The sequence below is a fragment of the Brachyhypopomus gauderio genome, chromosome 8 (assembly GCF_052324685.1).
Source record: "Brachyhypopomus gauderio isolate BG-103 chromosome 8, BGAUD_0.2, whole genome shotgun sequence".
Taxonomy (NCBI): domain Eukaryota; kingdom Metazoa; phylum Chordata; class Actinopteri; order Gymnotiformes; family Hypopomidae; genus Brachyhypopomus; species Brachyhypopomus gauderio.
The window spans coordinates 9,603,187-9,626,814 of record NC_135218.1 but is presented as its reverse complement, the minus strand read 5'-3'; the positions used below and the strand labels follow the sequence as shown (position 1 = coordinate 9,626,814).

General features: G+C 43.0%; 2 protein-coding genes across 2 annotated transcripts; one reads left to right on the top strand and one right to left on the bottom strand.

Moving 5' to 3' along the window:
* Window positions 1-208: 208 nt before the first annotated feature.
* epha2a (eph receptor A2 a) lies at window positions 209-11,775 on the bottom strand. Its single transcript, XM_077014302.1, has 17 exons — window positions 11,602-11,775; window positions 11,232-11,299; window positions 9,300-9,963; window positions 4,994-5,149; window positions 4,514-4,846; window positions 4,304-4,425; window positions 4,019-4,196; window positions 3,808-3,910; window positions 3,544-3,599; window positions 3,199-3,324; window positions 2,773-2,958; window positions 2,569-2,630; window positions 2,226-2,435; window positions 1,974-2,123; window positions 1,550-1,743; window positions 1,205-1,360; window positions 209-1,056 (listed from the first exon to the last, which is right to left on the bottom strand). The coding sequence occupies exons 1-17, from the start codon at window positions 11,684-11,686 to the stop codon at window positions 948-950; spliced, it is 2,958 nt and encodes a 985-aa protein (XP_076870417.1). The 5' UTR covers window positions 11,687-11,775; the 3' UTR covers window positions 209-947.
* Window positions 11,776-16,936: 5,161 nt separating this feature from the next.
* Window positions 16,937-23,202, top strand: h6pd (hexose-6-phosphate dehydrogenase (glucose 1-dehydrogenase)). The gene is made up of 5 exons (XM_077014299.1): window positions 16,937-16,991; window positions 18,964-19,630; window positions 19,730-19,847; window positions 19,994-20,263; window positions 20,357-23,202. Exons 2-5 carry the CDS (start codon window positions 18,983-18,985, stop codon window positions 21,691-21,693), a joined length of 2,373 nt encoding a protein of 790 aa, XP_076870414.1. The 5' UTR covers window positions 16,937-16,991; window positions 18,964-18,982; the 3' UTR covers window positions 21,694-23,202.
* Window positions 23,203-23,628: the final 426 nt, after the last annotated feature.

Sequence of the window (23,628 nt, the reverse complement as noted above, 5' to 3'; positions counted from 1 at the left end):
GCCATATATTTTGTTCCATATATTTTGAATTTTAATAAGGAAATCAAGTATAGCTCCGGCTGTTTGTTAACAGCTGTCCCACTGTGAGCATTTGAACTGCAGGCCCATGTCTTGAAACTATTACAGCCTACATCTGGCCTGGCTCTTGTTTCTGCAAGTCAAAGAGTGCAAGAGGGCAACTTTCATTAAAATTCAGTTCACGCACAACTTGTAACAGTACAAAATATTTTATTACAGCTAAACAATACATAACATAAAGAACAAATATACGTTTAATAAGTGTGCACATACAATAAATAAAAAAAACAATAAATATTAAATAAAACCATAAAGAGCTGAAATAAGACATGTAAACATACAGTCTCTCATAATGGCCATTCAGATCCATTATGCCAAAATACATAAATTGACTATATGGTTATATGTTTGCAGTTTTACTAGCTAGCTTTGAACATTTTCAATGTCAACAAACTAAATCAGCCTTCAGTCCCACAAAACATGTGAGATATTTTTTATTGCAACACCCTGAGGTCTAACAGTTTAGCACAAGCGTTTGACATTCTTGGGTGAATGAATGTCAGGCTAAAATGTCAGCATGTCTTGTAATGAAAAGACATGACGGCTAATTCATTACTATGGCTTTCAGTTTCACCAATATTTGAAATAAGGGCACCAAGAAAGGGTCTATCTGACAGTGACAGTTACAAAATGATACCAATTAACATAGATAGAAAAATAACAGTGAAAATATCCATCTTTCAGTCATTATTCAGGAGTTAATTGGTCCACTCTCTCGTACTGGGAGTCCGTTTCATGTCTGCAACCATTTACAGGTCGGCTTTTCCAGTAAGCCGAAGCACTCGTCCAGAAGATTCCTCAACCAGCCCAGTGCAAGTCCAACGTAAGGTCCGAGATCGCTTCTGCGGATGAATACAGTGCAAAGGGCATCACACCGCAAACACATCCATGGGACCAATGGGCTCCTGCAGACCCAGAATGCTGTAGGCCATGCGTTTCTGGTGACCTGGTAAGTGCACACCGATCTTCTTGATATCCCTATCCAAAAAAAAAAAACAAGACAGAAATGAGGGCTGAGCTAGAGAAGCGTGAGGAACAACATATGGTAGGGTATTTCCATTAAGGCGTTATATTAGTGAAGTTGTGTCTATGTGTGTGTCTGGTATGCATGTGTCTGGTGGCTTACTCGGTCTTTAAGAGCAACACCTGCTCCATGTTTGTGATTCCTGCATGGGCAAAGGCCTGCTTATACTGCCCCATCTTCATAGACTCCAGCCATTCATCTACGGACCTGAACGGCCCACCGTCGTTTCCACTAGTACTAGGCAGGCGGATAGACACCCTGGTGGAGTGAAAAAATAGCGTTCAATCTATTAATATACACAACCGATCAATATCATTACTGTACAATGGGTCATGAAGAACAACATTATAAACCTGCTAGTGCTCCCACCACACACACACACACACACACACTCTCTCAATCACTCCCCCACCCCATGGCGCGTCGGACAGGACTCGGACGACTCACCGCAGGTCGATGTTGGCGATGGAGCTGAGGGACTCTGGGCTGCCCTGTAGTTTGTCCAGCAGGCTGACGATGTCACTGAAGCGCGGTCGTTTACCGCGCTCCTGCATCCAGCACTGCAGCATCAGCTGGTACACGGCCGACGGGCAGTCCATCGGCGCCGGCAGACGGAACCCTTCGTTTATGGCCTTCATTACCTGAGACAGAAGCAGGAGGACAGGTGAGTTCCCTGCTGGGTACAGCCACTCCCACTAAGTCACGGACTCTCGCCAAACAAATTAAACACTGGCTTCCTTATATGAATCCTGTTCAATGTGTATAGAATAACATGACGGCGCGAAATAGTGTGTTTATTGGCTGCAGGATGTTTTTGTTAGTGGGGTGTGCTGTGAGCGAGGAATATTCACTAAAACCATGTAAGACACACCTCATGGTTGCTCATGTCCCAGTACGGCCTCTCTCCAAACGCCATCACTTCCCACATGACAATACCAAAACTCCACACATCGCTGCCTGAGGTAAACTTCCTGTAGGCTATGGCCTCTGGAGCCGTCCAGCGAATAGGGATCTTTCCTCCCTGACAAACAGGATTTTAAAGGTTAAGATTAGATAAGACATAGATTATTTTTAGATTAGAGTGATATCTATGGTACTAAAGCTGAGTTATAATGGAGCTTACAGTGGTTGTGTAAGTGCCCTCGGGATAGTCCTCCAGCACACGTGACAGGCCGAAGTCTGACACCTTACACTCCAAGTTGCCATTGACCAGGATGTTGCGTGCAGCAAGGTCTCTGTGCACGTAGTTCATATCTGAGAGGTACTTCATCCCTGCTGCTATACCGCTGAGCATGCCAACCAGCTGGTAGGACGAGAACTCCCCATCACGGTCCTGCGCATTCAATTACAGAGAGAGATGAATATACAGGATCACAATGAACGTCAACTTCTGAAGAATTTCACTGTGTAGAGTTGACAGTGTAAAGAGACGCAAGCAAACACGAGAACGTGAGTGCGACACACACCCGCAGGTACTGGTCCAGAGCCCCGTTCTCCATGTACTCGGTGACGATCATGGCATGTTTGTCTGAAGAGAAAGCAGCAGAGAAATCGACTCAGAACATGTGGAGCAGCATTCTGACTTTAGCGGAGGGCGCGCCAGAAATGTGGAATGATTCGCGCGAGTGAGCGGGTGGGCCGGGAGCCGTGGTGACAGAGCTGACACGTACACTTGGTGACGACCCCCTCCAGACGGATGATGTTGCGGTGGGAGAACTGGCCCATGATGCTGGCCTCGCTCAGGAAGTCCTGCCTCTGCTTCTCCGTGTAGCCCGGCTTAAGGGTCTTTATGGCCACACCGACCTCACTGCGACCGGGCAGCTTCAGCACACCGCGGAACACCTCGCCAAACTCACCTACGGGGCCGAGACAGAGAGCACGATTGACAACTTGTTTATATTTGAAATGAATCTGAAATATTGAAGCAACGGTGCGAAAATCGGGCTAGAATAAATGGACAATTATTTCAATGCAAGAAGTTACCTCCAGGCATATGAATTCAAAACAATGTGACCTCTGAATCTAAGTGGCCTAATGTTATCCGAAAAGTATGCGATAAAGCGTGGATGTGACAACAGCACTATAGGCCAGTTTACCTGCACCGATGACTTTCTGCTTTGTAATGTAGTTCGGGTGAATTTCACTGGCAAACTTTAGAACAGCTGTGCAGGGGTCCTCATAAGTGTGTGGGTCCACATAGGTCTTCAGAGGCTGCAGTTTTTCTGTGGTAGAGGGAGAGCATATTTTTAGACCATGATATATATGGGAGTTAACATACAGTGGCTCAAATGGTACACGGTGCATTTGTACACTTTAGTACACATTGCTTTAACTGGGATTTTTTTTGTTTTTAGTATACATTGAATATAAAAATAAAGATGTATACGTTAAAGATGTATACATTAAATTATGCAGGAAAGTCGCAGTGGGATATTTCGTACCTGGACAGGAAAAGTAATTGCCTCCTGTTCTTTGTCGAATGTTTGAATTTAGCCTCCTGTATCAGAAAGGGCAAGGTCGAAATTATGGCACATTAGTGGCTATCAAGATTTTTAATGAGAACAGCTCTACATGAAAGCAGGAATGTAAACAGGAGGCCAGTGGGTGGAGAGGGTGAGACTAACAGTGTTGAGGAAGAGATATGATAAGATTGCAGTCAAGAGGGAAAAGAGTAGAGGACAAAAACACCAAAAGACGTCTCAAACCTTTTGTGGAGAAGTAAAATGACCACCACAACAAGCAACATAACTCCGCCTCCAGCGATGGCTCCCATGACGATCATGGAGCTGCTCTGAGTTTGTGATTCAGCTGTTGGACAGGAAGCAAACGATCCATTACATACAGCTTTCCGCTTCGGTAGAATATGTCAGTAAAAAGTTGGACAAGAGCCCCAAGTGTACATGCACACATACTTACCCAACGGCAACGTTTCAAACTCGTACTCCGCGCTGTTGCTGCTGGGGTGGCCCTCTGCCGTCAGGGTCTGAACTCGAAACAAATACTTAGTGCCTGGCAAGAGGTCGCTGATCTGGACAGAGTTCCTCTCCAGTTTCAGGACGGTGTATGTGGTGACATCCTGTTCCCCCTGATCCTCCTACGTCAGTGGGTTAAAGGGAGACATTTTGGTCAGGTGCGCAAAAAAAACAACCCCAAATCCCAACGCAAGAACAGCTGTGGGCGAGTTGTGCACAGTCTCTGTACCTTAACGCGGTACATCAGCTCGTAGAGAGGAGACGGGATTGAGCGCTGATCCATAGCCCAGGACAGAGACAGACTGGTAGGGGTTCGGTCCATTACTCTGAGGAATGTCACCTTGGGAGCCTCTGTGATGAGAAACATATTTCATCAACACATAATTCCTTCTAGTCATACTGTCCAAGTTGCCAAAGCAGTGACGGGTTACGGTCTTACCTGTGAAGTGCAGCACGGCCATGACGCTAGCACTGGCCCGGTCACGGCTGAACTGGGACACTCCGTTCGAGGCTTCCACCGTGAAAGTGTAGTTCACGCGCGGCTCCAGTTCGCTGACCGTCACCTCCGGGTTGGTCAGAGATGCCTGCTTGGGGTCGAAACGCACCTGTCCTCCGCACGGCAAACATGCAGCGGGGTCGCAACGCTCACACGCCACGCTGTAGGTGATGTCACTCCTGCCACCGGTGTTAACTGGGGGTCTCCAGGTGAGGTGTAAGCTCCCCGCCGTGAGGAGAGGCGTGGACGTTATCTCTTCCGGGGGACCTGGTGGGCCTGAGAGAGTGAAGGGTCACAGTGAGTCAGGTCGCAGTGAGTCAGAAGGTTCAACTTTAAGATCTTTCCACCTTTTCTTCACAAACCACACGAAATGCACCAGGGCTTGTGTATGACATACACCACAAATATTAATGCAGCCGTCACCTGAGCAGGGAGCAGAGTTGGGATCTGTAGCCGCCCGGTAGAAGCCCTCCATGCAGGGACACAGAAGCTCCCCGGGCCCTGAGCTACGGCTGTTAGCCGGGCAGACTTGGCATGGCTCGTTGGAATCAGCACTCTTGTAGAAGCCTGCTTCACATGCTAGAAAATAAAGATGAGAAAGATGAAGTTTTAGATGTGTCATGTGTCTAAACACCAAATACAGGACAGACTTCCAAAAGATTTAAAGGTTTATTGCTTTATGACAATGTAACTGTTTCACCTCAATTTTTTCCCTCAAGCTTTTTTGTGATCATGTTTCAAGTACTCAGTGGATACGAGCGAAATAAAGAGATTGTCTTAGCCACTAACATTACTGAGCTGAGGTTCTATCAAAGTTCACAACTACAGGAGACCCCTGTTATCCTATCTCCCCTTCAAGCAAGAACAATAGGTGCAAATGGATTCACACCAGCTAAGTAACAGACAGGACAAATCCATCAACAAGAACGCAAATCCTCACAGCCCGTACTTATCACACCAGGACAAGAGGCCCGCAGCCACTCAAGATTCCAACAAAAGAGGAGTGTGAAAAAAAAGGCCCAGCATGTTTAAACTCGAAATTAAAAGCAGAATTTGCAGAAACTAAATAGCTCGCCCCGCAGGTGAGCTACACGAGGCCGCGTGGACGTCCGTTCGGACAAAACAGGATGCGGGAATTGCGAGTGTGTCCAAGTTTCATCCTCTCCTCCTTTCCTTCCTGTGGCAAGGGACGAGGACATGCCAGCATGCAGGGCCTCCGGAAAAGTGGGACGGGACAATGCTAATAATAATGAACAAAGAGGACGTGGGGGTCGTGACTGTGGAGCGCAGGGGACAGCGGCAGAGAGGCTGGTGCCGCTGTGTGTATACTGTTATGTACTTTTAATGAGCATGAAAAACCCGTCGGCTTCCAATATGGATTCGCGGATGACTATGGATTCTACGGAGGCATGCCTCTTTTGAAAGAGTCCGTGACCCACTGCGAGTCAGGCTTTCAGCCATCACCTCAAACAAAAGGATGGAGTTTCAGTTTGATGAGCAGTAGGTGGTGCAGGGGTGTGTGTGTGTGTGTGTGAATGGGACCAAGGCTTAGGGAATGCTGACTGACGTTCTCTCGAGGGGGTTTTCTGTGGGGGTTTGTGTATTTGCTGTGTGTTTGAGTGGGAGAGAGCGCCTTGTACGGTGGGGGTGGAAAGGATGTTCGCATAAGAAAAGGAGCCTCCCTTTTTTGTTTGAAGTCCCGAGTAAGAAAAAAACCCCCATTCCATTCTTCCACCGTAACGTCCACGTCTGTTCTAGGAAAAGTGCTTGAAGCCCCATCTAAAACCCTCCCGCTAAACTGAACGCCAATCAAAGTGAATGCTGGTTTGATAAACATGGATTCACGGGTATCGCAAAACACTTTGATCACATCCAACCATTTTGTTCACATCTTTTGTTCACATTCAACATGCTTGACAAGCCCACACGCAACAACGCATAGGTGATTCACTCATAATGCTCATTTTTCCAATGTCACTGTTTGCAGCACAAAGCGACTGAAATGAGCTGTGGCCATTTTGGCTTGGGATAGAACGTGGGCAGGTGCCACTATGGTGAACATCAAAGAAACTATGGAGGAAGAGTGAAGAAACATGACTAAGTATGAGCTGTCCCCCCCCCCACCCCCCTGGAGGCCAAAAGTCTGAAATATGCCACGGAAGACTGGCAACCCAGGTAAAACTGAATGTGCCAAGCTTTGAAGAGACTTTGCCCTCAGAAGTCATATCATCATATGCAATGTTCTTCACAAAGGGACTAGTCAGAGCTCTGTGGGTGGAAGACTCAACAGTTAAAGCAACAATGTCGCCAATGGAAATGGAATGTGACTAAACCAAATTGCTGGTCTTGAAACACGTGGAATGTAGGTCGTAGGTTTTTTAAACCTACAAGTTATCTCAAAGCTCTTCTGTAAAAGAAAAAAAATCCACACTTTTCGATCATCACAGTTTGAAGTTGAAGAAACACAATCTGCTATCGCACTAATCTTTACTTATCTCTAGACTATATTGCTTATGGGGCCTGATCGGTATTCTAAATTTGCTACATTCTTCACACTAAAGTGTTATCTTCCCTAAAAATATATATAATAAGATAATAATATGTATAATATATAAACATTTTACACACTGCACCCCCATCTTCTCCACTCAGGGTTTTACTCAGATCCATCCCCCCCACACCACACACACACACACACACACATACATGCACTGCCTGGCAACCAATCACAATACAGCCTCATGAAGACTGGCAGGTGGCGATAAGCCTGGAAAGACAGAAGTCGTGCATAAAGAGCCACTCGTAAAACTCAAAAGGGAACAATGACATTAACAAATGTACTGTCTCAGTGGTTGTTGGGGGTTAAGCACCTTCTTTTTCACTGGATGTTATGAGGCCTTCTTCTCCAGGGTAGTTAACCCAATTACCTTTAATGACTTCATGGCTTTCAAAATGATGAATGCAACAAACCATAAAGTGAGAAGTGAGTGAGAAAAAATGAGTCAATGTACAGTATGAACATTAGCTGGGGAATAGGAAGCATTCATGGCAAGTGATATAAAAGGAAAAAAGAAAAACTCCACTTGTGAAGTCTGGGCATGTTCTGTCATTCCCGACCTATGGCATCATTCAAAGATAGCAAGACGCCCATCTCATAACACATCCTTCCTCCGGGGCTCCTCACCCATTCATCACACCAAAGGTGGCAAAAATATTCATAGCGTGTCCTGGAAACAGCCGAGTGTTGACGAACACGCGGAATCTACCATTCTCCACGGAATCAAATACAATCAAAGCGCTTCCCCTTGAACCCACAATGCAGTGCAGGTGCAGCCTGGTGGGTCCTGTTAAAGCAACAGGCGCTAAGATTACCAGAGATTAGCTGAACTTTACAATAGTCTGTAAAAGTTTTTGTAGGACTTTAGTGTTGTTGTTTTTTTTACTGTACTAAGATAAATACAACAGGAGTGCATAGAACTGGAATGTCACCTTTAAAAATATAATAAACCCCAAAGTGAAATTTATCATGTTTCTGTAAGTACACAAATTGGGGGATGAAATTCACAAACCAACCTGTCCTTTTGATATGGTTTAGGATTGCAGCTGCCCGGTAGATAAAAAGCCTACATTTCAACACCATGGGTTGAACTCATATTTCCCACCACTACAAAAGACACCCAGACAACTACAGCCCTCAATTATGTGATAACTGACTCAGTGGAGCATGGGTGTGCCAAGCCTGCCCTGTAATCTGTGGTGAGGTGTAGTCATAGAAACACGCACTCAGAAACAAGGTAGTATTCAGATAATACTTCACTGCCACACTGAGTCATATCAGCTGCCTTGACGACATGGGAATGTATGAGGTGAGCGTGAGGAACACCCCTCAGTTTGGGATAAATCTAACAGCAACCCAGGAAGGACAAACTAGCTTAACCCATGTCATTCATCTCGCCACCCCTAAGGAAAAATGTATTTAGTTAAATTTCTTTCTCATAAATAAACAAACTAAGCCTCACAACCATTTAAGGATTTATTTATTCAGTTTTATCTAAGAAATCTACAGAACTAATTCCCCCACGCACACACACACACACACACACACACACACACACACACACACACACACACACACACACACACACACACACACACACACACAACCTCCTTCCCCACTTGTAACATGGTATCTTTTAGCTTCCTTCCTAAAGCACTAAACACGCACGCAAATCTGATATAAAATACGAGCAGGTGAGAGGGTGTGGACAAGGTTGACATTCCTTTAGACTGAAGTCATGTTCTGTATCTCCCACACACTCACAAGTAGTTCCTCACACAACTCTGTGGTAACCACAGTACACACCAAAAGATCTCAGCACACATACACACTCATTCAGAAAGACGTCTTGGCAGGCCACCCACAAAGCACTGCAGTTGTTCCTGCAACTGTCCAAATCCTAACCGTGCTGTCACCCTACAGGGTTTTGTTTCTTAATTAATTAGATCACTTCATCTAAGAATATAGCAATTCAACAAAAGACAAAAAAGTCAGTAGGTCGTATGTTAAACACAATGTTCTCCACAAACTATTTTTTGAAAGATAACATAAAAAAAGTTTAAAATGTACTTTTTTTATATTCACAATAGTGTTAGTGCTATTTCATGCAGAACTCCCCCATAAAACACCACGAAGACTCACAACATTCCCACAGCTACCCAAAGCTCTTACCTTTGCAGGTCTCTCCCACAGCCTGGTAGCCGGCTTTGCAGTGGCACTGCCCCACAGGCACGACCCACTCTCCGTCGACGGTGCAGTACATACGGGGAGCTGCCTGACCGGCTACCACCGCATCCTTTATGCAGGTGCCCTCCACCAGAGCCAGGGTCCCTGCGGTCACTCTCTCGGGGAACGAGGCCAGGCTGTGCAGCGTGGATGGACATGTGGTGTAGAACACCCTCACCCCCAATAGAGCCACGCAGGCCCCCGTGTCCTGGAAGGCCAAATAAAACCCTCGTCTGGACAGCGCGCTGACGGTCCGGGTCTCCACGTTCACGCGCACCGACGGCCGGCCGCCTCCCCGGTTCGCCGTCACCTCGTTGGGGGCTACCGTGGCGATCTTGCGGAACTGACCCTTACGAAGGGTCGTGCCCACGTCCATGTCGGTTTCAGACATGTGGAGGCCAAAGGTCTCGCGGCAGGTGGGGGAAGTGCCGTCAAAGGTGTTGCAGTCGCGTACGACGAAACGCAGCTCCACCGTGATCCGGGAGGCCTCCGCAGGCCTCTGGATGAAGGTGGTACGAAGCCAGTTGTCCTGCTCAGAGTCACTGGCTACATTACACACACTGTATGTGTAAAGGAGAGAGCCGTTCACCACTGTCTGGACTATTTCCCACTAAAAGAAAGAAAAAGAGGGGGGAGAGAGAGGTGGAGTAGTATCAGAACATTTGCAAGTGCACATTATGTGTGAAAATGAACATACACCAGTTGGGAACAATTTCATTATTACAATGTAACAGAATACATTTACATGTATGACATTTAAGAAGACACAGACACATTATTTACTCTTTCTCACAATGTTGTATGTCATGTGTAACTGAACACATTTACATGTGGGTGTGGAGATTACATGTCTAAACACATATTTCCCTGAAGGCCTTCTGAAGGTGTATTCTGAGAGAGCAAAGACAAACAGGCTTTCGCCAAATAACGAGTCTCCTCTTTCTTTCCTCGTCCCTCTCTTAATATGCTATGCTTTCTTTTCTCTTTGCTCTCCCAGAAGCACCTCGCCAGACATTTAGGACAGGCACGCAGACCTCAAAGGCCTTGTGTGGACACAGCGGCTCAACAGCTCAGAGGACCAAGGAGAGGCCTCCAACATCAAAAGGAGAAAATGACAGGAGTAGGCTTCAAAAGTGCAATTAAGTCCACCACCCCCAGCCTGAGAGTGTGAATGCTTCGAACTTGCCCTTAAACCCATCAGTAGAACTGTCTCCAAGGACGGGACAGACTCGGAGTGTAAATCTCTCATGAGGTCTTGGGGTGACAGCAGGAATCCACAGAGGATTCTCATAATCCCTCGTGCCTCACAGAGGCAAAATGGCTCACTCTCTGCCCCTGACCACGTCTCCATTTCCTCTGGTCCCTCAGAAAGGAAACCACATGACTAAAGATAGCGGACATCGCACACGCTCTGACATAGGACTGGGTGTCTTTCTCTCTTTCTACTGTATAGCACTGTTCATGGGATTGAGCCATACAACCCAGGTTTGTGAAATAAACGGAGTTGTCCAAACATCAAAAGAATTGTTATATATAACATAAAGCTGATATATATGATATATATATTATTGGCATGACAAAACTAGATGAGGTTATGTCCTGTTTTTATAAAGAAATAAAAATAAAATGACAATTTAAAAAGAAAATGTAAGAGAAAATACAGATAAGGAAAACCATAACAAGAGGCAAAAAACTTTTTGTACAAATTCAATATGAACAACTGACAAACATATCACTAGGTTAGAGGAAATGTGACTCACAATGATTCATGTTTTAAGAGATGTAGCCAGGTCACTGCCATGCTCATAAAACATAAAATGCACTATATAAAACACAAAGGTGTAGTTAAACCAGGAAAAGTTCAAATGAAGTTCTCACCCCTTCTTCATTTGGTAGGGTCAACCAGCCCAGTTCTCCCCCTGATGCCTTCATATCCAGCAACATGTCTAAGGGAAACCAGAACACATTTCACATTATATAGAAATAATAGAGGGGTAGATTCACAGCAATTATGTAGGATATTATAATATCCTGGAAAGGATATTATAACACACGAATATGTCAGGAAACTTTTTAAAATGGCATCAAATCAAATGCTGTTAGAATGTTGAAAGATTAAATGAAATAAAAAATTAACTCAGAAAAACGTAAAATACGAAAAGAAAAATAATTTTTGAAATTTAAAACATTTCACATGTATTAATCGCTAACTAAATCCCATTTAAATAAGTACGTAGAAGCTACTTACGTTCCTTGGATTGAATTACATTAAATAAACTGTTAATAAATAAATACAAGAACAAAAAGAAAGTCTGTACACGACGGTAATCCATTTTCGTTTTCGTCTCAATTTTCCGGACTCATTTGCGAACTGCCGTCAGTTGCAGCGTGAGGATTCAACTTTACCACTGAGACCCAGAATCTCATTCATGAGTACGGAATGTCACTAACTCCTCCCATTGGAATGTGGCCTCTGTGACATATAAGGAGTGGGGAGGAGTTAGAGCACAGCGCGTGGGTGTGTAGTGGTTAAGCTCCCTGCACCTGTGAAATGTGTTTCGGATGTTTGCAATCGCTCAGTTCGAGACAAGGGTAAAGCTGTCTGTGTACACAAACTGCCATAAGACTGTATAGATGAAAGGCAAATGTAACATATAGTAAACGTTTAGTCACTGGAAAATTACAAAGGTCGTTTTAACGCTGAGGAGCTGCAGGCTAATGTATGTCCTGTTTAGTTCCGTCTAAAAAACACACTTGTTTGAAAACGTCAAAGGATAAACCTAGAATGTCGTATGATGAACGTTTAGAGCTAGAGTCTGTTTTAGCTAGACTAGAGTCTGTTTTCGAATTTTGGCTATACCTGCACATATCCAGATTAAGATAAGGAAGAGTTATAAGCGTACCTTTGAGGATTCTTTTAAATATGTTCAAAATGTTTTTCCAATCTAGCCACCCTACAGCTTTCCCACGTTTAAAGGGCAAGGGTCAAGTGGGAGTGCCCCTATGAATGCACATCTACTAATGACCTCAAGGAGTATGAATATGTAGACACTGAAATACATCAGACAATAGCACTGCCTGGCAACGCGAAGGAATTTTTGAATCAAGTCTCCTTTGTGGAGCAGTCTGTCAGAGTCCCTTGACCTGAGAGTCAAACACAAGCTGACTCCTTCTCAAGGGCTTACGGGGCTGCCTGCATTGTTTGAGTCATTATGTATATTCATGAGTTAGAAACTGAATAAAAGATCTCTTCTTTAATTTTAGACAAGTTCAACCAGGCATTAATCTGGCTAATAGGGCACTCAGTATGGAAAACTTTTAGATAAGACATGCTAAATATTTAAACTTTTAAAGTTTTGTAAGAAATCATAAATAATGTTTTTAAATTAATATATACATTATTAAATTGTGTTTATCTGACTATTAGGAGAAGATTTTAGATTTTCTAGTGCTCGTTCCACAAGTGCTCCCACAAAATAGATGATTAATGACCACGATCTGTTTGGTTTGTAGTGCAAGACACTTGTGTTATGAAGGACGTTTGTCTTCAACAAATGAGGTGCCACAGCCATTGAGACGCACTCACAATGCGAAGGTTCCCTTTTCACGCAAGGGCCATGTGTGGAGCAGGAGCCCGGGGGTTTCCACCTCACTACCACCATTCTTCACAGGGCGGTGGTCTCCCTTTCTTCTCCCCCCCCCCCCCCCCCCTCTGCGGCACCCTGTGCCATGCATCCACCTTACAAAGCCGTTCACGCCAGGGGGCTGGGCTGAAGATTAAGGGGTCACGAAGCTGCAGTGGTTCTGACACGGCGAGGTCATTTCACTCGCCCACCCCCTTCACTCCCACTCGTCTCCACCTTCGAGCTTTCGATGCTTTCGGAGAACTCGGAGGCCACCCTCCATTGTGTGGTGTGCTGAGTGTGTCTGCTTGTGAAAGGCTTTGTTAACGGTCGCAGTGTACTGCTGAACTCTGGTGTGGTGGGGGTGTATGTGTTACAGACATATGGAGGGCTGTTAACGCATCTTCACTCAACAGTTAACTAAACCAGTGTCGAGGTCTGTGTCATTCCTGCGTGTGGTCATATGTGTGATTTTCAGTGCTTTTAAGATCTTTTTTAAAGGTTCTGTTACATTTTTCTATTACTAACACAATATCAACTGATTTTGTAAAATATCTATCAGCATAAGCATGACACAGGTTTGTTGATTTGACTCAGTACACCCATAGACTGGATATGAAATAAGAGACATTAATAACGATGAAATTACAATTCAGTTCAGCTTTAAGTGTGCACAGAGCCGGAGTGGCTAATCGGGAGATTCGGGAGGATTCCCGATGGGCCGGCTCATGTCAATCTCTAGTTTGGGCCGATTGGGAGGGGAAAATTATTTTGGGCCGGATTTGGGCATGAAACTCCCGGGCTGAAAAAGTGTCCCACTCCGGCCCTGAGTGTGCATGCCCCTATGAAGTGAACATTTGGAATTACAGCATTTTTTATGCATAATATCCACATTTTAGAGGATTAGAATTCATCAGACAGATGGCTGCTTAGTTTTCTTGGCCAGCTGTGTGTTGCTGTATCATTAGTTCATGCACAAGGGAGCTAACCAAATGTCTAGAGTTGATTCAAAATGTCAAATTTGCATCTGGAATCTGTTGCTGTTGTCTGTTGACATGAGGACCAGTGCAGTGTCAGTACCAAAGAAGGAAAAGAAATCAGAATAAATGAAGCTGCCACACCATGACATCACATAAGCTGAAAGGGCCAAAGGAGCTTATTAATATTTAACAAACTGGAAGACCAGTCAACTAGAAGTTGAATAAACCACGAGCAATAAAAGTTAAAAGTATGATTTCATAAACATAATTGGAGTTTGTTAACCACAAGCCACACGTGTAATTTTTCATTAACATTTTGTGTTAATTATTATTATTAACGCATATTTAGAAAAGTGGTCTGAAGTCCTGCACTACACATTTTATGTCTTCTCTGATCTATCACATCTCATTAAATTCATCAGATAATCTGAATTCATAATCTAATTCAATTTAGTCAGGTGTCTTGACACAGAACAGCTCAACACAATATGTAGTCTACATGATATTAGGACACAAGAACTATCTCTGAGGAACACTAATTTGAACTCTTTTAACAATATATGTTATTTATACACATTAACCTCTTTTGTGATTTATTCACAAGGCTTAACGAGCTTGGCTTTAACTGATTATTGTAATGTCTGACATGTAACATGTACTGGTGAAGAGGTCCAGTGAAGATGTTCATATGCGCACATGCGTGTGCTCAGCTTGATAAGGATCCTGTGTTGGAGTTAAAACAAAGTGCTAAAGGAAGAAGGCAAGTGTCAGGGTGGAAGGAGGAAGAGGGGATTGTGGATTGAGGCAAGACGTGTGGGGCAGTGATCAACACAATAGGCCTCCTAGTGCTCACACACACACACACACACACACACACACACACACACACACACACACACACACACACACACACACACACCCAGAGCTCTGGTGCTATAGTTTGACAGTGACAGCTGGGTCTATTGGTTCTTTATAGGTTCTTTACTTCAGCACATACACAAGAGACACTTGTCACACAAATTGGAAGTGTGTCCCCCTTGTTTACACATCTGACTTTGACACTTTTGACTTCAGACAGTAATCTAGCTGGGAGGCCTGGTGGACACACACATACACGCATGCGTAGTAAATAAATATATACAGAAATCCAATTTGGTGCAATTTGTTGACACTATCAGGCCAGCCAGTGTTGACTGCTATGTCTTAGCTACCATTCATATTTCAGTAATACACCACCATAAACTCACTCAGTGTAAGGGAAGTGGAAAATAATGATGAATGGTCTTTGAATATCAACATGAACCCTCACAGGATCACTGCTTAAGCAGAACCTATATTCAAACAGCCAGTTGAGCCCTAGAAGATAGACAACAGTTTACACCAGAAGTCAGCACATAATCATAATCATCGTGATGTTGATGATAACAGTGTGTGTGTGTGTGTGTGTGTGTGTGTGTGTGTGTGTGTGTGTGTGTGTGTGTGTGTGTGTGTGTGTGAGGTGGTAGTGGTGTGTGCATGTGGGAGAGGTGGTAGTGGTTGTGTAGACCTATGTGTGGACCTGGAACCTGTGGACCCAGCTGTCTCACACACACACACACACACACACACACACACACACACACACACACACACACACACACACACACACACACACCACATCAAAACACTTAACACACAAACAAAAGTTCTTGTTTAAGATTTACACCTCACTTTGTTTCTAGCTGGGAGGTATTTGGAGGTATTGCTTAGAGTGTGAGGTGGGAACTATATTGTGTATTGTTTAGTCAAACACAAATATTGGCAAAAGTATTTGTTTTAAAAACCAGTTTTAGCTTCACTTGTATAGTAAATACGCAATGCACAGTAAATATGATTGATTGCAGTATATGAGCTTAATGCAGTAACTTAGAAGTTTATTATGTCATTTTAAAATGACTGTCACCTTTATAGTTGCATGAAAAATAGCTGAATAGACGCACGGTCTGCAAACATACCTGAAAGAAATAAAAGAACTCACTTGAAATATACATTACAATGACACAATAAAAAATCCTATAGGTATTACATTTTAGATCTACTTCCAGGTCATATTTCGTACGGTACGTGAAAAGTAGAATGTGGAATTTCATGTCCATGAAGTATGAATACCTTTCAGTGAATGGTCTTTAAAAAACTGCAGCACATTACCACTAGATGGCGAAACCTTGATGAACTACTCCAGAACCACCTGGCATTTAGGATCAGTAACTTCTACCTTTTTGATCATAACCTCTAATCTTTTCCGCCATCAGTCTGACACTGTTGCATACTGTATGTTGTTTAATTTGCAATTTATCAAAAGCTGAATAATCTAATGCCATTTTTACCATGTGCATTTTTCAACTGGTTCACTACTGTGATGTTGTTTTCATTCTTACATTATTTAATTAGTTTAAGAGAATGAACATAGATAAGTCTGTTACCACTGATATATTTAGGATGCAAGAGCTGCTTTTACAAAATGAAATGTTAAAATAGCTGTGAATTTATTGGTTAACCTCTAACGCCCACATGCATTTTTTCGTCGTTTTGAACAAGTTGCAATAAAGTGCTATCATGTTAATAAACACAATCCACACAATTCTAAAAGTGCTAAAAAAGCATTTTTTAAATATTAGCCCAGTTTCTCAAAATTATATAAATGTTTTGTATTTTCCTTTAGTTAAATCATTATGCACATAATATGTAACCTAACTCAATTCAGAAAATATTTCTCATGGATTTTTTTTTACCAATCTTCACATTCAGACACTAACAATTATACCCCAACAGCCTTCCCTAGCGGAACCTTCACTTCCAGGGACATCGTCGGTCCCGATATTGCTGGTCTGTGCCATCAAGTGCAGTAGGGTAATTTGGCTCCAAAGGTCCGCAAAACAAACACTGTGAAACACAAACTAGTACGTCTCGCGTCACGTGACGACGAGCGAGGAAGCGCCTGTCATCCAAACGGCGCTCGTGCTGTCTACACATTCCACGTCGCGCGCTGCGAACAGGTGAGCAGTGTTTGATTTCTCCACTCGCTTTCACGTTTGTCTTTTCGCATTAATGCCTGCGCATAGCTAAAACCAGAGGTGTTCCTTTATACGCGGAATGTCACACATCGCTAACTAGTAACCTGACCTAATTCTGAACAGCTGATGGAGCTCCTGTCAAAACTGTTTTAGGCGCTTTGTGATGACACGATTCTGCACGATTCTGTTCCTTATATAGCTGCTTAGGCGGTCTACCAATATTATAGGTAACAGAGTATACCTTTTAAAATTGGCTACTGAATGCATCAGTCAAAAAATATCGTAACGTAGCGGATCTGAACTTCAAATAGGTGTCAAATGCTGCTTTCATTTAGATGGTCTGTTCTGCCCTTTCTGTAGTGTTAGTCACAATCCAGTCATTTGGTTATCTGTCATATTAAAATATTTCTTTGGAACAATATCTTCTCAACTGAAATACTTAAAAAGCCATTGGAGTCTCACTTCTTTAGATGGTGTGATGCAAGAGGTGGTGGTGCTTGACACAGGGGTTTACCGAGCCTTCTTCACAGTGTAAACACATGTGCAGATTAGTCTGCTAAACACTCTAAATACCACATAGACTAAGTAGTGCCAGATCCTCCAATACATACTGATACTCGCACCAGTGTTATTAATCATGAAACTAACAGGAATTTGACCCTTAGTGTCGGTCAAATCCTGTTTGTGTTGTCCTTTAGGCTAGGTTCAATGTAAATTTGTGAATATATTTTCTGATCTCTGGTTATTTGCTTAAAGAAATTGAATTAAAACAGCTTCCTCCTCCACCGACGTGGAAGGGCACATTTCTAGTTGACGTGCAGCATGTCAAGGTGGTACTGTCACTGGGAAATAGAGGATTCTCAATTTTTCAAATGGCTTTATTCTGTATATAATTTGAGAAAAAACAAAGAAACCTATTTGCTAAAGCCTTACGTTCATTCCAGTCTGTACACATCTTTTACCGTAACTAGCACTGTTTGTTTCAACTGTTGGCTTAACCTTGATTATGTGTTTATCATTAACCCAAGGTTCTTCTTCTTTGACCTGTATGATGATAATCAAACGTTGATATGCTAAGAACTTAGCCTACTTATCCAATTTCCAGGACCTTCTCTGGGTAAAATATTGATTTGTTTAAGACACCTTTGCTGAAAAACTGAAATACGTTTCTTACAGTACTGAGGCTAAACTTTGTGTGATCAAACATGGAACTACTTGACAGGGCTTGACCCTCCCAGATGATCACAGCTGTTTGTATAGGGTGTTAACCTCATCCTGAATTGTAAGCTTAAACATAACACTGAAAATTAATTAAACCACTTAGGTCTTTGTTGCCTTTGTGTACAGTGTGTAAAGAGTTCATCATGTGCTCTGAACTGTCATGGTATTTTTATTTAGCAGTTATTTTAGTGCTTGCCCCCTAAGCCCATTATGATTAAAGGTACGACCAAAGTTGCACTGTTATCAAGATCCCACATCTAGCGGCGTTTTTTAAGGTTGTGCAGTCATTATTATGTATCTGCATGGACATCTGCATAGTCATTTTGACAAAAAGCTCCTGTCAGCAGTGGCAGTTATTTTTTTGTTGGTCTCCTGTTTCTTGTCATATTTGTGTGTTAATGTGACATTCCTATGGATTCAAAATATCAAAATTTGTGCATGTGCAAAAATATTTGTGGATAGAAGCTTTTCATGTGGTCTATAACTGCATAATAACTTATATACTATTATAATAGTATATTATATTGTATAGTATTTTATATATAGTAATATTATATAATAATTATATTAATATAATAATTATATTATAATATTGTATAGTAATATTAGCTATACAAGAAATGTCACAGTGATTTTATTGATTTATTTCAAATATATGTTCAACCATACATGTATTTTATTTGTTTTGTGAAGACCTGTGACTTTGTGTCTTTGAAAATGATGTTTTGCACAGGGTTGGACTTGCTTACAGCATGTGGAAGACAACATGGTGCTTGATGGTCCTGACCACCACATGTTGGCATAGAGGCTACACTGAAGAGGGGGGAAATGTGGAGAACCCTGGACATGTGTCAGTGGTGATTGTGGGTGCCACTGGTGATCTGGCCAGAAAATACCTCTGGCAGGGGTTTTTCCACTTTTATGCCACCAATGTAGGCAAAAGTTACACCTTCTCTTTCTATGGTGGTGGCCTTGCGTCGGCTGAGAAAGGCACCCCTCTGCTGTTTGGGATACTGAAAGAGCTGACCTGCCCATCAGAGCTGACGGCGGAACGCTGCGCGTTGGTGAAAGACCAGTTCCTGCGGCTGTCGCAGTACGTCCAGGTGAAGACCAGCGAGGACTACGAGAACCTCAATCGGCAGATCCAACAGCAGTTGGAGCAGGAGGGCCTGGTGGAGGCGGGGCGGCTTTTTTATATGTCCATCCCAGCGTTCGCCTACGCAGATGTGGCAGAGAAGATCAACAGCAGCTGTCGGCCCTCCGCGGGAGCGTGGCTCAAGGTGGTTCTGGAGAAGCCGTTTGGCCACGATTTGGGCAGCGCTCAGCTACTCACCACACAGCTGGGTGCGTTTCTACAAGAACAGGAGATGTACAGGATTGACCACTACTTAGGGAAACAGGTGAAAGCAAGCTTGTTTCTTTTATTAGGATTATGGTGTTATGGAAGCAGTGAGGTTTATGTGTGATTGATTATTTGTGTGTGCATGTGTGTTCCAAAGGTCGTATCCCAGATATTACCCTTTAGGAAAAAGAATAATAAATTCCTGGAGCCAATCTGGAACAAACATCAGATTGAGAGAATAGAGATTGTGCTGAAGGAAACCCTGGATTGTAAAGGTAACAGCACTGTCTTATAAGCAATTAATAGTTACATTTACATTGTTATTGGTTGATATTATAATATTAATGCTGTAATTTCAAATGTAGAAAAAGAAACATGTGATTAGCATGGACAAAGTGCTTCTTTGCTTTTCTATTTTCAGGCCGGATTCAGTTTTATGATCAATACGGGGTCATCAGAGACATCCTCCAGAACCATCTTACGGAGATCATGACCCTTACAATGATGAAAGTACCTGCTAACCTTTCCAGCAGTCAGGAGATTCTGCAGAACAAGCTAAAGGTTCTTAGTGGCATTCAGCATATTGAAAAGAGCAGTGTGGTTGTAGGGCAGTACCAGGGTTACACTACAGAAGTTCAGGAGGAGCTCAATAAAACAAAGGATGACTTTAGTCTGACACCCACCTTCGCTGGTGAGTTTATGGCTTTTGCTTGATGAATTCAGATTATTTTGATTTTACAGTTATGAGTTAAATTCTGAGGATGGCTGTTGCATGTGTTCATAGGTATGGTCATTTTTTCCACCAATCCCCAGTATGAAGGCATCCCTATATTTATGACGTCGGGTAAGATGCTTGACGAACGTGTCGGGTATGTTCGTATTCTTTTCAAAAACAACATATTTTGCATCCAGAACTACAACAATGTCCAGTGTAAACCCCAACAGATCATTTTTTATCTGGGTCATGGAGAACTCCAATACCCAGCGATTCTTGTTAGCAAAAATTTGTTTAAACCAGCTTTGGTGAACAGTGGTTGGAAAGAGGTTACAGAGCACAAAGACATCAGTATTCTGGGGTTAGCCCTGTCTGACTATTACATCCAGACACCAGTATCGCCCAGAGAGCCTTATTACGAGCTCATCTCCAATGTCTTCCATGGCCGTAAGGACAGCTTTGTCAGTGTTGAGAACCTGATGGCCTCGTGGGCTTTCTGGACACCGCTGTTAGACAGCCTGGCTCATACCTACCCTCGGGTGTACCCGGGTGGCGTGGCCAGCGGCAATCTACTGAACTTCCAGCTGCATGGTCGCCAGGTCGCTTTTGCTAATGAGGCACTGGTGAACGTGATCCAGCAAGGCCAGGAGGAGAACTTCCAGGTCATGCAAGGGAAGTACCGCAGCGCTGAAATGGTGTCAGCATGGGCGAAGGAGCTGGTGGAGCGCTTGGCTTCCGACCTGCAGGCCGTGGCAGAAGAGGCCGTCCAGAAGAGCGGGCGGTTCCACCTGGCACTGTCGGGCGGCTCCAGCCCTATCGCACTCTTCCTCCAACTCGCTCTTCATCAGTACACGTTTCCGTGGAGCAGCACTCACGTGTGGCTGGCGGACGAGCGGTGCGTGCCTCCCAACGAGGTGGACTCCAACTTCCGCTCCATTCACGACCAGCTGCTTCAGATCGTTCGGATCCCGTACTTCAACATCCATCCTATGCCGGTGCAGCTGAACGAACGCTTGTGTGTGGATGAAGACGGCGGGGCCCTTCTCTACGAGAACGAAATCAAACGGCACATGAATGCCTCCAGCTTCCATTACGTACTGCTCGGGGTGGGACAGGATGGCCACACCGCCTCGCTCTTCCAAGAGAGCAAGCTGGATGACCATGGGGAACGATTGGTTACGCTCACCGAAAGTCCAGTTAAACCCCACCAGCGCATGAGTCTCACGTTCACTGCCATCAACAAAGCTCGCAGGGTGGGCGTTCTAGTGATGGGGAAGAGAAAGCACGAGCTTGTCACTCAGCTGAGCCGAATCAAAGGTGAATCATCCAAGTATCCAATCACGAGGGTACAACCAACCAATGGAACTCTGACGTGGTATATAGACTATGATGCTCTATTAGGATAGGAACCACTTCATGGATAGGTGATCAATGAGGGTGCACAAGTTTTAGTTTTAGTTTTAGTTGAATCGTATGCTGTATGTCTTATAGAACATTATAGATTTTTTATTTCTGTGCCACAGCCAAAATTAATGTCTGACTTTAGGTCAGCTATTGTTTGGATTGCTATGAATGTGTCTGTATAGGAAACAGTTTGGCTTTCTAGCCCTTTTCATGTTTGAATAATTGTCTAATAATTGTACATTCAAGGCAATAATCTCAGGAATAGCAGTGTTGTAAATTACTTGGTATGAGAAAATTACTTGGTATGTTTACATTTATTTTAGGGATGCGCTGTGTTTATGATGGAATTACTGGTAGCATTTCTGTATTAGTTATTAAAAAAACAACTTCTATTGGTGCCCATAATAATGTAGCCAGAGGCTACTTGTATAGATGTGTATTTTTAACTGCAGAATCAAAGCCATGATCATGATTAGGTTAAAACCCATAGATATTAGTAATCACTTAAAAATAACTTTAAAAATAGCCAATTAAATGGTTTGAATGGTAAAATTCTGTGCACAAGTTAGAATAAACTTTTGATCCTTGTGAATCAATAGGAAAATGTGCAATAGAAATATTGAAACTAAACTGTTGAATTTGTCCTCCGCATTTACCCATCTGTACAGTGAGAACACACACACACTAGTGATTACTAGGGGGCAGTGGTGCACACGTGCCCAGAGTGGTGGGCAGCCCTAGCCCGGTGATTTTCCTACCACTGATTATATCTTGGATTCTTTTGGGGAGATGTTTTCTAATGTAATCTTCTGGCACCATTCCGTTGAGGTTAAAGTGAGCCGAGTTCCTGTTATTGCACAAGCGTAAGGGAAGGTCACATTAATACTTCACAAAAACCTACTTGTTTTTTTTTCTGTTTTTTTTAAATACTGCATACACATTTTCTATTTTCTAGTTGCATTCTAATAAAGAAACATTTTTTCTTCGGATGAAACAACTCATACCTCAGAAAGTGGCTTGTTACTGGTGGAAGTTACACATATTTGAAGCATAGTCCAAATCTCACCATAAAAGCCTTCTATTGACCTACAGTTTAATTTTGAAATTCACTTTTAAAAATTATGCAATCACTATTTCTCCGAAAAATTAGACATTTTTTGTGACAGTATTGGGCCAGGAGGGGGTAAACATTTGGTTTAGAATTTGAAATATTGATGTATGAATAGCCCTGGCTTGAGCATTATACTGTACATTAGTGTAATAACATTTTGCCTCAGTGTTTTCATATTTTTATATTTGTTTATATCTGTGGTCCAAAGGTCTAATTTTTTTACATTTTGATGAATGAGCTTGTATTTGTACCATGTCAACTAAAGTGCATTATAGAATGGTTTTATCTTTAGTATATTATGGGTTACATCACCAGATGTTCACATTTGCTTTCCCTAGAAGTTGTTAATGGTACAGACAACACCTGCATTAAGAGAAAAAACTGTGAAATAAAGCCAACATATGAGTGCCGTGATTCCCAGGGCGTCTAAATATTTAAGCCTTACTGAATACTTCAGTTTTGTTTTGTTAAGCTTTATTATTTCATCATCAGTTCGCAGCGTGACTATTCAGAGTCTGTCAAACATGTAAACCTCCATTACATGCTGAGCCTTATTATATAACGCATGTCAGTTAATGCTTTTAAATCGGACGTGATCAAATTCTCATTTCACCTTCATCTTCAGCAAATACATGCAATATACATACATTACAAATCCATGACAAAAGCATCAGAGTTCTGCATACATGCCTTTTAGTCTTTCTTTTACAGTACTTCGATATTCAGTCTGCTGGTCAATGCAGTTGCTTAAGACCTAAATGGATGAACTCTGGCGTTGTGGCTATGAACGGCAGTTCACATTACCTCGCTGTTACACGGGCAGCAC